The 16,419-nt window shown below is 36.4% G+C and overlaps 1 protein-coding gene and 2 long non-coding RNA genes across 5 annotated transcripts; 1 reads left to right on the plus strand and 2 right to left on the minus strand.

Annotated features, from left to right (window-relative positions):
* Positions 1–406: 406 nt before the first annotated feature.
* On the minus strand, positions 407–1,619 carry LOC147563749 (uncharacterized). The gene is made up of 3 exons (XR_015225179.1): positions 1,443–1,619; positions 840–944; positions 407–730 (listed from the first exon to the last, which is right to left on the minus strand). It is a non-coding gene; the product is annotated as an uncharacterized LOC147563749 (long non-coding RNA).
* A 1,745-nt stretch (positions 1,620–3,364) lies between these two features.
* Positions 3,365–12,837, plus strand: LOC147563750 (uncharacterized). 3 transcript variants are annotated; one of them, XR_015225183.1, is made up of 9 exons: positions 3,365–3,639; positions 6,991–7,133; positions 7,256–7,382; positions 8,263–8,533; positions 8,673–8,789; positions 9,976–10,066; positions 10,190–10,292; positions 10,397–12,223; positions 12,482–12,837. It is a non-coding gene; the product is annotated as an uncharacterized LOC147563750 (long non-coding RNA). The 3 variants fall into 3 exon arrangements; XR_015225181.1 differs by lacking the exons at positions 9,976–10,066; positions 10,190–10,292; XR_015225184.1 differs by lacking the exons at positions 6,991–7,133; positions 9,976–10,066; positions 10,190–10,292; positions 12,482–12,837 and having other exon boundaries at positions 3,425–3,639; positions 10,397–12,417.
* Positions 7,201–9,960, minus strand: LOC147563751 (uncharacterized). Its single transcript, XM_086640315.1, has 3 exons — positions 9,389–9,960; positions 8,243–8,834; positions 7,201–7,574 (listed from the first exon to the last, which is right to left on the minus strand). The coding sequence occupies exons 1-3, from the start codon at positions 9,857–9,859 to the stop codon at positions 7,252–7,254; spliced, it is 1,386 nt and encodes a 461-aa protein (XP_086496441.1). The 5' UTR covers positions 9,860–9,960; the 3' UTR covers positions 7,201–7,251.
* Positions 12,838–16,419: the final 3,582 nt, after the last annotated feature.

Consider the following 16,419-nt stretch of genomic DNA (forward strand, 5'->3'; position numbering starts at 1 on the left):
AGATTAATTTAGGTAAATAATTTAGGTAAAGTCAATTGGGGTTTTGGGATGATGTAGGAATTTTATTAGCTAATAGGGGTAAATGGGACATTATATCATTACTCACTTGTGGAGTGTGGAGCAAAATAATTTTATTATTTGGGGTGATTTGAAAAAATCATGTTAAAATTTGATTAATAAACTAGTATTTGAATAAATCAAAGCACTATAAACTATGAATACTCAAGAGATAATAAAATACTTTCAACAAAAAAAAAAAAAAAAGAGATAATAAAATACCAAGTGGTGGATTGACTAAACCTTTTACTATTCTTACAACTTTGAGCAAGGGTCTAATTGGTGCATAGTGGAAGTTTTAGGTGGACTAAGTGGTCTGAGTGAGGGTCAACCTATTTCTGTTTTTGACAGTGTGTGATAGACTCTACAAGTATCACCAACCCACTAGGGTTGACCCTAACTTGACCTATTTGTGTATAAGAAAATACAAGTGATAGTACTAATAAAAAATCAAGTGTGTCTAACATGTTAGAGAGACGAGACGAGTGGAACTAGAACCGAAACTAAGACTGTCTTCTTGAATCAAATAGAAAGTTATCATAAAAATAAGAGTTAGACAAAAATTTATACATTGAGATTATAAATTTACAAATTGTGGTTTTGTCTTACCTTTACATAAGTTACTGCTTTGTTATGGTTCTTTCTCGTAGATAACATTTCTAGTAACCTTTACCTGGAAAATATTTTCCCCACCATGAAATGAGTAAGATCACAATATATTTTTACATTGATTGAGGATAACATAATAAGGTAAAATTTTCTTTTCCCAAAAATTGTTGTACCTATATTGAAGGAGTCTTGTAAACAACGTGAAATAAACCCCTTTTTGCCTTGCAGCAAGAAAACCCTCGTTTGGCCGAAATAGAATTGATCCAACTGAAGATCGCCTGTCTAGATAGATCCAGTATTCATAAATTCTGATACTCCAAAATTCACTACGAAATTTGCTTTTGTAATTCCAAATATATATTACAAGAATCACTACAGATCCGACTCTATAATCTCTCTTAATGAGAGGTCAATAATATCAGACAACATGCAAATATGCAAATTCAATTAAACACTGGCAACAAGATCGATTAAGTTGTAGATTCCATAGCAAATAGTTTGAATCAATGAGTTTTATTGCATACACAATCTTGGATTTCAAATCGAAGGAGAAAGACTCCTTAATGACCATCACATTCTGGAAATCTGAATATTTTCATACCTACATCAAACAAAGAGAAATAAACTCATTCGCCCAAAGCAGATCCGATCTAACTAAAGATCGTCTGCTTTTGATAGATCCACCATTTATAAGATCTGTCTGTTCAAAATTTTGCCTAACATGTTTTGATTCTGTAATTTACAAATCAATTTATGAGAATCAACGTAGATTTTACCCTGTAATCTCCAGCGACATAAGAAGAATATAAAATGTCTGAAACAACAAACAAATCTGTAACCCCTGCTAAACATCGGCGATGATTTTGTGGTTTCCATGGAAAATAGTTTTTCCTATCAGCTTCCCTGCATGTACAATCTTGAATCTTAAGTAGAAAGAAAAAGACTCACTTAGTGCCTAGCTTAACATGAGTACATGTTTATATAGAGGTAAATTCATATTTACCCCCTGAAATGTGACCAACTCACTCATCTGGTCTCTTAAATGTGACTAATAGATTGTTTGACCCTTTTTCTAATAGTTTGGTCTATTATTCTTTTTGACTGCTTTTTAACACGGTCGCGGCTTTGAGGAATAAAGAATAATCTCCGGGGAATAAATTCTCTAGGGAATTCATGTTTTTTTGTTCATTCTCGGGGGAATATTTTATTTTAGTCCAAAAATTTACTTGATCAAATATTACCTCCTAATCTTCATCTTTTCTATCACCTTCACCACCACAACTTCCCACCACCACCATTGCCACATCTTTTCTCTCTTCTTTCACTAAATGTTACCTTCTCTTTTTTACAATTATACTTCATTATAAATCCCATCATCCTTTATCCCTAACTTTCTGCTTCATAACTTGGTTCAGCTTTCTAGAGAGAGAAAAAAAAATCCCTAAATCTTTTTGACCAAAACTTCACATCTAAGCTAGCTGAAGAAATCCGACATCAAAGATATGATCATGGTTTAGAGAGAGTAGCAGTAGGTAACCCTAACTTTTTTTGTTGAAATGTAAGTAACCCTAATTAATCTTGGTATAACACCCCTGTTGACCATTTAATGAAAATAAAAGAGGGGGGTCTTTGTTTCTTTAGGCATTTGGGATGGGATATGGGCATCCAATATATATCTGCCACCATGATTCTAATCCTTCTGATTCTCTTCTTCTTAGTCCTTCCAAATGCCCATATCCCATCCCAAATGTAGGCAATCCTTCCAATTCTCAGTTTCCAGTACTCTGGTAAAATGTAGGTAATCCTTCCAATTCTCTTATTCAATACATACCTTTGTTTCTTCAGGCATTTGGTTCCAAACTATGAACCGGAAACTCATACACAGGTGAGAAAGATAGTAGAGTGATTTTAACTTTATAAGAGAACATACTTTAGTCTTGAGAGAACACGAGAGAGATAGTGACAGAGATAGTAAAGTAAGAGAACTATAGAGAGAAAAAACTAAGAAAGGGGAGAAAAAAGATGAGGATTAGGGATCAATGTCTGACTAAATCAATTTTTGGACTAAAAACAAAATATGTACCCAAGTCAGATATTAATCGACTAAGACTACCGTTTTGGGGAAAGCAGAAAAATTTTCGGGGAAGCGGTGGAAAACCAAAAAAACCCAAACCAAATGCACCTTTAAGTTGTCGGAAGAAAGTCGTCGGCGACGACCGACATCTTCTCTCTCCCCTTTCTCTCTCTCTCTCTTCTCTCTCCTGACCCTCTCTCTATCTCTTCTCTCTCCTGACTCTCTATCTCTTCTCTCTCCTGACTCTCTCTCTATCTGCTCCCTCTCTCTCTCTCTGTCTTCGGCGAATAGAGGAGCCCCTTCGCCGGAGACAGAGAGAAAAAATAGAAACAGAAGAGAGAGAGAGAGAGAGAGAGAGAGAGAGGCAGGAGAGAGAATGAGAGGAAAAAAAAGATCTAGCCGGAAATGTTGGAAGTTGCCGGTGATGGTGAAATTCGCCAGAGATGGTAGTGATAGGTGAAAGGAAGAAGAAGATGAAAAGTGGAGTATAAAGATTTGGTTGTTTGGGAGAAACAAAAAATTAGTAATTTTTTTTGTTTCCACCCAAAACTTCACACCTCGAAAAATTTCTTTATTTCCCGTAACACCGGCCAAACTTTATTCTCATCATTGCCCCCCTCCCTCACAACACATATGGGATTACTCCAACACTATGAGGGTCGTCTTTTGAATTTTTAATTGGTCAATCTGTTTTCCCTTCTTCAGATGAAAGCTTCCTTTCTTCATGAGCCAAAGAATCTCTCTTTCTCTCTCTCTCTCTCTAAAAGTCACGGGAGATAATCAGTACCCATTAACTCTAACTGGTTTCTGATGTCCTAGGCTTGCACCAGGAAAGTTCGATTAAAATGGGTACAATTTTAATAGATGTTTGATCTTTCCAAACATCAGAGAAAACAAAGGTACTTCCACTTTCTAGTATACACAAATTTTTCTGTAATTCGCCTTTGTCAAGCAACTTGAAATCCACATTAGGTTACATTTTTTGAACTTATACAAACTCCTGTACTACATGTTATTAAAAAAAATTCAGTTCTTGTCTTTAATTCACCAATTTCAACCTAACTGTGGGGTTTTAAAGTTTGAATGGATTTATCTCTTAGTGATTCTATTGTGTATATACTTTGTGGTAGTGGGTAACAAATGGTGTTGTTCTTGCAATAAAAAAAACTAATGGTGTTGTAATTTTAACTTACAAGAAACTGCCGGCCGTCTTTGTTGATGAACTATACATCCCTAAGTAAATATTTCGACCCTGATAGTGTTGGAGTAATCTCATATTTGTTGTGAGGAAGGGGGCCAATGAAAGTGTGAGGGAAAGCCTCAACTTTTGAGCTAACTTATGTGGGTGAAAGATGCCCAAGACCACCTTGGGGCGAGGAAGGCCCAAAACCACACCCACATGGTATCAGACCTTCCATTTATCGAAGTCTTCTAGGTCCAGATATGTGTGAATGGAAAAATTGTTAGGAGGAATCTCACATTAGTTGTGAGAGGGGGTGGTGATCAATTTATAAGTGTGTGGGATCGTCTAACCTCTTGAGCTAGCTTGTGGGGTGAGAGAGGGCCAAGACTACACGCCCAAGACCACCTGGGGGTAAGGAAGGCCCAAAACCACACCCACATGTTATCAGACCTTAGATTTACCGAAGTCCTTGAGGTTCACATATTTGTGAAGGGCAAGATTGTTGGAGAAAGCTCACATTAGTTGTGAGAGTGGGTGGTGATCACTTTATGAGTTGAGGGATAGGCTGAGCTGCCTTCTGGGATGAGAGAGGGCAATATTACACGCTTACATAGAACATGGAACTGATTGTCTGAGAACTAATAAAGGTTTTTTGACAAAAAATGTTGAAGGTATATGCAGATTTTTATTTCTTTCCTAGTTACTTTGCGTGGTAGGTTGAGATGTGACCCATGACAAATATATAATCTAGGAGGCCATAGCACATACTTAATACAAGTTTTGTTGGAATAATGAAAGAAAATTTATGCAATATGTGATTAGACTTCATGTCCATTTCTTGTGGTGTTATAAAATCATGTTGGCGCAGTTAGGGAGCTTATATGATAGTTTGCCTTGACCTTATGCAATTTGTCCCATTAGTTTTGTGTAAGCTTAATTTACTATTCTCTCCAAAGGGAAAGAAAAGAGATGTAAACGCCTATACTATTTAAGTAAGGGCATATCTTTACCAAAGTAAAAGTAATTGAGGCATATGATTTCAACAAATTCTCAAAAGCTACAAATGCAGTGCTCGAGAAACTAAGACAATTTAATCCTTTCTGGAATGAAGAACTTGAAATGCGTACGCATGAGGACTGAAACATGGACTTGGAATTCTTTTCAATATTATTTCAAAGTTTTCGAAAAAAAAAGGACTTGGATTGGGATCCATGTGTCTCAGTGGGAAGTTTTCTATTTTAAGGGTTTGAATTTGAACCACAGTTCTATCATGGTTTACACTCTTTGCATCCACACCTTTGAATGAGATCCATAGAGGTTTGAGTTTGCTATGAAGGAGCACTTAAGTAAGATGAGCCGGAATCGCCACGGCATTGTTGGTGGTGTACTTGCTATGGCAATGGTTGAGCTTTTTAAATGAAGAGGACGAAAGATTGCCTTGTCGTTTGAGTTGTTGTTGTTGCCCATGCCATTGTTTGAGCTCCTTGTTCTTAATGGCGTCAGGAACCATCTTCTTGAATGTACATCCATGTATATACATAAAACGATCTGGTTCCAGTTGTTGCTTCAAAGATAAGTGATTTGAGGTTTTTTGGTTGTCCTTGTTATGGTTTGATTTGGTTTTGGTTCCGATGCGAAACACAGACATGAACAGAACGTTTAGATTGAAAATGAAGAAAAAGCGGTTCTGGTTTTGGAGAAGAATAAGCTTTTGGGCCAAAGAAATGGGATGAAATCACAAATTACCAATGGTAATGAATAAGGCAATAAGCCACTAAAAAAACGTACCAAAATACTTTTGCTGTCTATTGTTTTTTAGGCCGCGCCAATCACGCAGTTATATTGACAAGGAAAGTATCCAGCTTTCAGTATTTACTTTAATGAAGAATGGATGCCCTCAGTAGGATTAGAAAGAAAGCCATTTCTGCTTGTAGATACAGGTGAAAGACATTTAAAAGGCATCCGTCCAACAAGGCAAGGTCCAAGACTCAGGCTGTTAACCTTCCAGCAAAAAGAATGAGATCGAAATATTTAGCACAAACAGAAGTTACAGGCAAGTTTACATTTGGTTTTCTTTTGTTGATCTGCTGACCTATGCCCAAAACCACTTATAAGTTCAAGTATAGGAACCTGTTGGGAAGATTCTAGTCACCCGAACCTATGGATTATGAGCTGAAAGATGATTCCAACTTAGAAGTTTTTGTTTCCAGTTTTATGGCTCTCACTGGGTGAAGTGCTTATTTCATTTTGGAAGATCCTAGTCACTCGAACTTTGAGGTTTTCTGTAGTATCTTTTCCCAATCAAACAGTGAGTTTTTCCGTCTTGCAACCGAAATGATTTTTAAGAAACGCGAAATGGATACTACTTTACATGCCGAAGTATGTAACCATTTCTCTGGTTAATTTTCGTTTACCTTTTAAATCTTCCATCATCTCTTGTTGAAACTACTCTTTAGGGGTTCTTTATGTTTAATGGTGGAGCCAGGGTGGGGCGTAACCAGTCAGGTAATGAGTAATAATTAAACATAAATAAGGGCTGGGTCGGTGGTTCCTAAACTGGTCATACGCTCCAATTGTCCCAAGTTGGAATCTAATGGGTGGCTGCAGCCTTGTTTTACCCTCATTTCTTTAAGTACTTTTGTGTTAGTCCCCTGTATTTGTCTATTATAACTCATGACCCCAATTTATGCCCCCTGCTCTTGACAAAATCTCTTTTCGGCTACTTTTTTGCTAATTCAATTTTGACCTGCATTTTGTCAGACTTCATATAAGCTATGTGAAGGTCTAAAATCAACTTATTTTGAATTGAAAAATTTAGGTATATATCAGAATAATGAAAGAGAGATATTTGCCGAAAAAATGTCTTCAAATTATAGTTTACAAATGCATATATGTGACAAGTGAAAATTTACTCTCGAGTAATTTTTGGCTAGCCAGGGTTGACTTAAAATCCTGGCTCCGCCATGTTTATGTTTCATATCTTGTTTTCTAGAAATGTACTGGTCTTGATTTAAGTAGTCCTCTCATGTAGGTTGATATCATTCTTTTACTTCTTTTGTCTCAATAGCTCAACTTCTAGTTTCTTCTCAAAAACAAGATTGCTGTAATCTTTGGAGTAAATACACTAGTGAGGAAGAAGTAACAAGGTAGAAAAGGCCGCAATTTTGCTAATACAGCTTGCTGATAGTATTAGTAATTCACTGTGTAGAGGTACTTACTTATTACATATATATATATATATATCAACAGTAGGTATAGAGAACCAAAGTATAGAGAATAAGAGAAGAAACTATATGTACATAATAGAGCATAACAGTTATCCGTATGTTTAGGTAAGGAGCAGACTACGAGAAGATCGACACCATTGATCGTATGACCTCTGAAGATTAGGCCAGTCTGAGCTCGAGCTAGTGAAGTCTTGGAACCAGTTAGTTAATATCACTTCTTGATCTGGAAAAGGTAAGCTCAATATAACTTCTTCAATGAATTTCTCAGTTTCTGCCTTCTCAAGTCCTGAGAGTACTGGGTAAGAAACACCATTGCTAGCATAACACAAGAGTGGCAACCATAGCAGAAGCAACCTGAACTTTACTTGCCTTGGTGTCTCTTCTAACAATTGTTCCCCCCTTGCCAATTCTCCCAACAAAACAACTGCAATATCATCAACTAGGTTAGTTCGTCGGATCAACCAGCCGCTGAAGCTGTTAATCAATCTCGTGCATATAACTAGAATTCTTTGTGATCCAATGGTATGCTATAGTTCTTTAACTCCTGAGTTTGTATGGAAGAACTTCTATACAGGGGTTATTTATATTGGGTACTCTAATAATTGACTGGCCCGAACTAACTAGTGTATGTTTTAAATATTTAACGTATTAAGCTACCTACCAGAATCTGGAACCTTTAATAGGTTCAGATTTTAGCCCCCAAGCCTGGGTTAGCGGATATACTGATTCCTCCCTTATAAGGTAGGTCTGGTCGAATTGTGCTTGAAGTATCAAGTCATGTAATATTTTTCGTACTACAGGGCAGTTTGATATGTAGATCACGTTTCTTGGTGGACTTAAAATATTTTTTCCACCAAGCCTATAGTTCCAATGCGGGCTGATCTGCAAATCCATGTGTAGTAGTTATTATAAATTTCTCTTGTCTGTTCGCCTTCTCTGATATTTATCTCTAGAACTCTAGTTTTCTCTTTTTGTAGCTAGTGTAGCTGTGTAATCTAATTACCCTCAAAGTAAACAAACACTTATTATATGATTTCTGCACGAATCAAAATCATTTTCCTTCATAATATTCAATATATTTGACATACTTACCCGTAATCTTGACAATGAAGCCTTGGACTCTAGGCATTGATGTCAGAGAAAGAGAAGCGAGACCAGTAGCAAAGCTCCACTGAACCAGCGCCTCATCTACCGCCAAGCATACTCTCAGCTTGTTCGTTATCCACAGTAGTTCCTGTGCTTGCTTCTCCGCCACCACCAACCACTCATAACAAAAAACATCACTGTTAGTATCATTGTTTCCACCTGCCATTGTCAGTTGCTTTGTTTTCTGAGACGGATTCGTGTCGAAGAACATACTCGCCAGGCTACCAAAGGCAGAAGGTAAGAATGTGTTAATACAAATCTTGAGTCCCTTACCAATGTATGAACCCATCGGCAATGACTGGAAGAACCATGGTGTCTGGTTACTGGTTTCTTCTAATGGTAAATTGTTGCTGCTTTGGAGTGACCGGTATAACAGGTTGGAGGTCCGCTCAAAAGCGGAGGAAAGTGCTGAGCGGTTGATCTTACGGACTGTGGTGTTTTCGACTCTTAAGTTGTCGTCAAGGATCTTATCAGCCATTGTCAGAGCAAACTGGTATTTTCTTGAGCTTGCTGGTATCTCATTTAAAAGTGTGAATATCTGTTTAGAAACATAAAACAGTTGACTAATTAAGTACCCTAGCAAACGCTTGTGCCCGAAAACCATTTTATAGGATTGTATAAGATATAGTTTGAATGTTTTTCCAATGTATTATTACTAGGTATAAGCTAAACTCGCCGAACACAGACAGTATCGTCAAACGTGTTAAACACATAGCATGATTTGCATATTAAGGAATGATTTGGTTGTATGGAGATATTAGCTAGTTGTATGATTGTATCCTATTATAATTAAATCATGTCATATAAAAAAAAATCCTATCCATCTTCTTTTAATTATATGATGATCAATATTTTATATACATATATATATATGCATAGATTGAAGGTTGAAGTTGAACACAAAGTGTAGGTTCTTCACCCACCTTATGTGAGAGTCAAAAAACACTGAAGTTGTAGTGCTAGATTTGAGGTGGCCAAAAGTGACACGTGTTCAACATGCATAATATAAAAGACCTTAATAAAAAGTAAAAGCACTAAAAAAGGTGAAATCTAGTGGTTAAATTATGAAAGAGAAAAGTAGAGAGAAGTTACATGAGAGAGTGCTCTATCAATGGCTTTAGTTTGAGATGATGATGCATCATCATAATCATAATACCCATTTCCATATCCTTCATGTAACACCAAATCCAATGAAGAAGAAGAAGAAGATGATGATGATGAGAATCCATGATCAAGAATGTAGTTTGGAGAAGAAGTAATTGGAGGAGGAGGAGGATTGAAGAGAAGAGAGCAAGGGAAATAATCCATAAGAAGTCTAAGGATCCAAAGAGTGAACCATATCATCAACATCATCATGTATCTAAAATGATCAATCAATTTCCATTTCTGATATTCATCTCCATTATTACCATCTCCATCATAATATGAAGTGGAATTAACAGCACCAACTACTGAAACTAGGGTCTTGGCAGCAGTTTTAACAGTGGACATGAATATGTAATTCATTAGTGATGAAACTGATAAAGATGATGCCTTATTATTCATGTAATAGTTTTGATCCATCTTCACCTTTTTGATATTCAGTTCAAAGAATGTAGTAGTAATAACAGAGATCTATAGAGAGAGATGTAGAGAGAGAAAGAGAGAGTAGACAGTTACTTTTAATGGCAAAATTTCAGTTTCCATTTTGTAGAGGAAGCACTGAGGCAGGGGAGGGAGTTGTTTGGGGAGTTTGGATTTTAGGTAGATTCCCAATTTTACCAGTGACAGGTATCTTTTCCTTTTTTATGAGAAGAAACAAATGGGTCACTTTAATGTGCCTTTACATGCAAAAATTGTTATGTGTTAGTGTGAGAAGTACACACTCATCAGATACTATTTACCATATAGCAGCCATAGACACATGACTATCATCAAGATCGATCGATGTCCTACCACCGCATCATCTCCCCAAACATGTATAAGTGTATTAGGTTTGTCGTGAAAGGAACGAAAGGTCATCTTCTACACTCATGCCGTAATTTATTTCTTTAGTCACAACTCTAAAAAAATATCTCCGTGATTTGAGCGTCAGAGTGTTTTCTTTGTCTTTTTTTGCAGATTTTGTCACTGGACTCTAATGGAAATATGAGGAAGAGATTACTTTTTTTTTTAAATAGGAAGAGATTACTTGATCGGAGATCTCGAGATAAGGAAGATAACCTAAGAAACCACATTTCCACACATCATCACTGTGGCCCTAGAGGAAGGGGACACTGTAGCAACCTCCTACCATTTGTTATCGTGAATCCAATACATGGTTCCGACGAATTCAAGCACAATCAAATTACTTTGAGTCTACCATGTCTTCCGACAAAGATTTAGCAGCTAAGATGGCACGACTAAAAGAAGAAAAGAGAACTGATGTCGACACCATGTTCTTAATGCAATCCACCTTCTTGAAATTACAAGAAGAGATGGATCAGATGAAAAAGCAAAGACAGGTCGAAGAGTGGAGGGAACCATTATAGTCCCTTGTATAAAGAATTTATTCGCAACTCCTGCTTCCTCTTTCACTCTGTTTATCCGTACTGACAAAGATTTGGAAGCCATAGAGAAGCTCTCATAGGAGGAAGAAGAAGCTAAAAGATGACATGAAAAGCAAAACAGAGAGAGCTGGAACGGTTACAGAAGGAGCACGAGGACGCTACATCATGACGGAAAGAGAAGGCAGAAGCACTCCTCCCATCCCTGCATTAGAAATCATACAAGAAGAGGAAGAGCTTTCCTTCAACTTTGATGATTCAGCAGGTCGGTGAGATGAAGAAAAAGATAGCAGCGAAGAAGATGTCAATGCTGGGAAGAATCGCACCACCTCCACTCAGTATAGAGATTTCGAACGACAAAAGGCCAACTTAAAGTGCTTAGCTCTGGAGACCTATGAGGAGTCGCCCGATCTGGAGATCTTCCTGCATAATGACTCTAATAAGCTACGTGACCACAGATGAATCAACGACGTGTCGAGTCTTTCCCATAATCAGAAGAGTTGCTAGATAGTGGTATTCCACTCTATTACGAGGGACCATAAGACCACTCGAACAGCTCGCCTCGCTGTTTTGCACAACTTTTCACAGCATCAAAATGCCCGAGGAGCGTGGAAGACCTGACGGGAGTAGCTTTGCACAAACGATAATCACTGAGAAGCTTCTGGCAGAGATTTAAAGATGATGTGTTGCAGATCCCAACATAAACACAGAATTAGCAAAATTAGCTCCGAAGAGAGGAATTTGTTGAGAAGATGAGCCATTCCTTCTAGGTGTTCAGTCTACTTAGAGGTTTTCGTTAATGCGGAAAATCAGGATCTTGGATGCCATGGTGAATAACGATATAACCACGAACCAGATAAAGAATAATGGCCCGCAAAATTTATAGAGGTTCAAAGCAAGACCTACGTCCTCTTTCAGCCGCTCCAAGCAAATCCACTGTGAATATGAAGTTACAACTCACCCGAGTTACCGTACACAAAAAAGTGCACTCTCCGGTTACAAAATCTCACTACAACTCTCTTACCCTCACACTTATACAACTCTCTCGACAAACACTCTCTCTTACTCTTTCACTTTAGTTTACAGAAGAGACTTGAGAATCGGATGATGAATTTGATGAATCAGGAAGGCTATTTATAGCACTTTGTGGTCGGGATGAGAAAGAGAGAATTAAATTGGTTGCCCAATTTCCTTCCATCCATTTATTGCCAAGCTGCATATTCTTCCTTAAGACCAGGAACAATGGCTATGCTAGCTTCCTTCAAAGTAGGGTGGCAGCAGCCTTTTAGACTTTTATCCAAACACTAACTCACATTTGACCCCCACCATATAACAGAATTCACAATGATTATGTGATCCTTGATGTAGGGAACGAAGAATGGTAGAAAGCTCGAGCTAGTAGGTATGAGCTCGAACTCATTAAATCAACACTCTTTCATAAATTAAGTAAGAAAAGTGAATATATAATTGTTGGTCAGAACTTAGTATGGAGAATAAAATTATAGAATTATCTGTCTAGAGATAGCAAAAATAGAATTGAACTAGATATTGGTTGCTCTTGAACTTTTTATTGCATTAAAAAAAGGCAAATTGAAGTAACTAATGTTCTTGATTGATGATTTAAAGAATGGGTACTCTGTTTTTTCTTCAATTGAAACAGATGATTTAGCATGAGTGGACTGATGAAGAATCAGTTAGCATTCTAAAGAAGTTTAGAGAAGGAGTACCACAAGATACAGGAAGAGTGATCATAGTAGATGTAGCCCTGGAAGTAGAATCAGAACATGAACTAACAAAAGCAAGATTGGTTCTTGATATGTTGGTTAATGCCGGTTTTCGAACTCGTAAGGCATATTGCTGGTATTCAATCTGTTATTGAAGATTTCCATAGTGAAACATGAACAACTTTCTTTTTTTTATCCTCTTGAAAGCTTATGGTTGTATTTTTCTTAACACTGAAATTTTGTTCATATACATACATATATCCAGAGAATAATAACATGGTAATCAACGAAAGAGCGCATTCTCGTTTTTCTTTTGCCCATTTTTGTTTTTGACGTTCTTCCATCAACGGAGGTTGTTACAGCAATAATAGTCTAGCTACCACAGGAACAAGACCGACATCCAAAGATAAATCACAAGTAGTTATAAGTTTCGTGGAGAAAAATTAAACGCTTGGCTTAAGTATTAACTTTTGCTACGCCACAACAATCCGTAGATATTAGAACCGAAAAAAAAAACACGATCAGACTTATCTTCCAAAATTTTAGAAGCACACACATCTTCTCTCCTCATATTTTGTTGGTTGGAAATGGGGTGTTAGAAATTGTCAGAGGAGGCGCCCATAGACCCTTAAAGTCCAAGTTAAAGCTGCAAAGATAGATAGTGGTGTCTTCAGCAAATCTGGACGTCTTTAGCAAATTTGGGCGCTGTTAGCAAAATTAGCACAGTTCATTTTGGAGGTTGAAAGATTGCTCAAGTCAGACTCATCCATGACGCATGTACACAGAGATGACAAATACTAGCGCCCCTACTATTGTTGAAGTCTCTTGTGTTGTGATAATCCTTCTTTAATTTTTAGTGACACAAAATTCTTACTTCTTCATAACGTTGATGTTAACATGAAATGTAATAATTTCTTCAACATTATGACTATTTTTTTAAGTAAACATTGAAGATATACAACTAACAATTCAAGAGTTAGGTAACATGTAATATTCTTCGGAACACGTGGTTCCAGATTACATTTAGATGTTTTATTTTATTAGTAAATCAAAATAAATAACATAGACAAAAATAAGGAGACCCCTCTCTCTCTCTCTCTCTCTCTCTCTATATATATATATATATATATATATATTGGTAGAATCGTTTATTTGATGATCCAAGTGCTTTTCGAAAGTATATATTTCTTTTCCTAACAAAAGTCCTTACTAGATAAATAATATTAATACGAAGATAATTTTTTATAAAGTGGGAAACATCCTCATGTTCTTAGTTCTACATTATTATATGGGTTGATTTCGTTTTGGCTCCAAGTTGTGACCAACTCACCGTTTCCATCTCTATAAGTGTCCGACATTTCGATTGGACCTCCAAGATCTAAATTGTTTTCCAGAAATACCCTTGAGGGTCAAAATATAATTATTTTCCAAAAAAAAATTAAAAGCACAAATGTCACGCCACCTCTTTTTTTCTCTTCCACTTCACCACATCCTTCTTCCATCACATCTCCTCCACCTCACGTATATTCTCCGACGAAAGGTCGTCGGCCAAAGAAAAAAATTGGCTGACCACCTTTAACCTAAAAAAAGAAAAAGAAAACTTTTTCCTTTCTCTCCCTTCTTGTTCTCTCCCTTCGATCTCTTCTTTCACTCTCTAACACCTCCGACCAAGGGATTTCCTTCGCCGGAGGTCTGCTCTTACATACCTTCGAACGTCTGTTGGAACAGATCGAACTGCAAGGCACTTATAAGGTTCAAAATGGTGAATTAGTCACAAATTAGAAACCATAACAGAATTATAACATAATTTATAAAAGAAATCATTCATCTCATTAAGAGTAAATGACCAACATTTTTTTCTGAACAAAGTAGACCAGTAGCTTTCTTTAACCCAAAATTTTCATCACTTTGTATTTTTCTTTGTACATAAATTTGACTATTAAACAGATAATAAATTACTGTAGATGCACAGTAAATTATGAATCCACAAGTTCTTACTGCTTTTGAGTTATATTGTGTTTTCTAATTTTGGGCAACTCTAGCCATAATAATTTAGTTTCCCTAGCCGCTACGTACTATTCTTGGGATTTGGCTTTCTAATTTGGAAAATGCTAAGTGTCAAAGAATCTCTGACAAGATTCTTAACAAAATTCTAAACGAACGGTCCGGATCAAAGTTAGGCTTTGAAAACCTTTGATCAACTTTTATCTTTTAATGAAAATGAGTCATTAAATCGAGAATTTTGTCAAAGAGTTTATACACGTAACGTCCCCGTTCTAATTTTGGTCGACTCTAGTCATAACAATTTAGTTTCCCTACTCCCTAGTGCTGTTGGTGTTTGGCTTTCTAGTCATAACAATTTAGTTTCCCTATTCCGTACTCCGTACTACCCTTTCTGTTCTTTTCTTTTCCTGAAAGAAAGGGTCCCTACTACTCTTGGATTTGTTCACTTTGAAGGTGGTTGTATTTGATCACCATACAATCTTCCCCTGTTTGGGGTGAAAACAAACACTCCCTTAGTAGAAAAGGGAAGTGAGTGTCCCACGAGGTTCACGTCTTCCCGCGTGGGCTCATTGTGTGGCTGCCCTGGTGATGCTTGCCTATTAAATAATGCCCCTTCCTACTTTCATCAAGGCTTTCAAAGTTGTCAGACTTATTTATCACGTGCCTATTTGGATTTGGAAGCTAACCCCTCACAAATATGTATAATTTAGAGACACAAGATTTACAAACTCTAAATTATTGAATCAATAGTTATTGATATCTTTATATGACCAAATTCCATTTACTGAAAACAAATATTTTGCTAATTAGCTCGGCAAATAATACTCATCAAATGTGTTTGTTTCATAAAATTGGGTCACCTCGCATATTCACCAGACAGTGATTGGAGAGAAAGATTACCGGTTACTACTAGACCTAGTTTATGAAAGGGAACAAGAGATTACCTATTACTACTACCCATGCGCATTATATATTTATCTAAACCAATAGATCCTTGAGTGGATCCTACGTTAGCCCCAAGATATTGATATCTTTCAAAAAAATGTAAATTAGTTCAAAAAAAAAAAAAAAAAATCTAAAAAATGTAAATGCCTTGAAAAACTACTGACAACTTGATGGTAAGTAAATTTTAATATATTTTGAATCCAACAAAATTTATTATATAGATTTGTTAATCTGGAATAAAACAATAAATTATTGATGTCAATAAAGTGATGTGATTAGCCACGTCACCCCTAAACAGTGAGAAAAGAATTAGTCTTTTGTTGTAATTCACAAATTAAGTGAAGAAGAACGAAGGTATAATTTTGGTCAAAGTGCCGCAGTAGAGATGGGAAAAATATTTTGTAAAGAGAAAAGAGTTTCTTTTTTTTTTTTTTGTTGAAAAGCAGACCGAAAAGAGTAGTTTTAAAGTCTATTCTAATTGACAAGTTAAGCGTTTCTTGAAACTCTATTAACATAATGACTCCTGTTCTATTTGAGTTTGAATAATTATCTATCTAAATTTTGAAGTTTTCCACAACTCGATTTTCAAAACAAGAAATTTCGGTGAATATCCAATTTCAATTGTTTTTTAAAATTTTATCTTTTACTGATATGGACTACAAAAACCATTACAAGACATGAAAAGTACTACAGAGATAAACAAGTCCAATAAATTCACTTCCATGAGATTAAGCATGAGAAATTATATAATTGTTTAATTAAAAACCTACACATTTGTGTTTTGGTTATTCAAAACTTAAAAATAAATCAACCGTGATGCTATGCCCGACGTCAATCCGGACCGAATCCCGAGAGACTGACGTGGGTGGTTAGAATTTAGAGAGAGAATTTTTTTTCGTTCTCTCTCTAGATCATGGTCCGACAC

Source organism: Eschscholzia californica, unplaced genomic scaffold, assembly GCF_041429995.1.
Source record: "Eschscholzia californica isolate CP2 unplaced genomic scaffold, dmEscCali1.0.p SCAF_1, whole genome shotgun sequence".
Taxonomy (NCBI): domain Eukaryota; kingdom Viridiplantae; phylum Streptophyta; class Magnoliopsida; order Ranunculales; family Papaveraceae; genus Eschscholzia; species Eschscholzia californica.

Coding starts and splice junctions, on each gene's coding strand:
- LOC147563751 (XM_086640315.1), bottom strand. CDS start 9,859: ATGGATCAAAACTATTACATGAATAATAAGGCATCATCTTTATCAGTT. Junction 8,835..9,388: donor TTGATAGAGCACTCTCTCAT/GTAACTTCTCTC, acceptor GTTTCTAAACAG/ATATTCACACTTTTAAATGA. Junction 7,575..8,242: donor CTTCATTGTCAAGATTACGG/GTAAGTATGTCA, acceptor ATGATATTGCAG/TTGTTTTGTTGGGAGAATTG.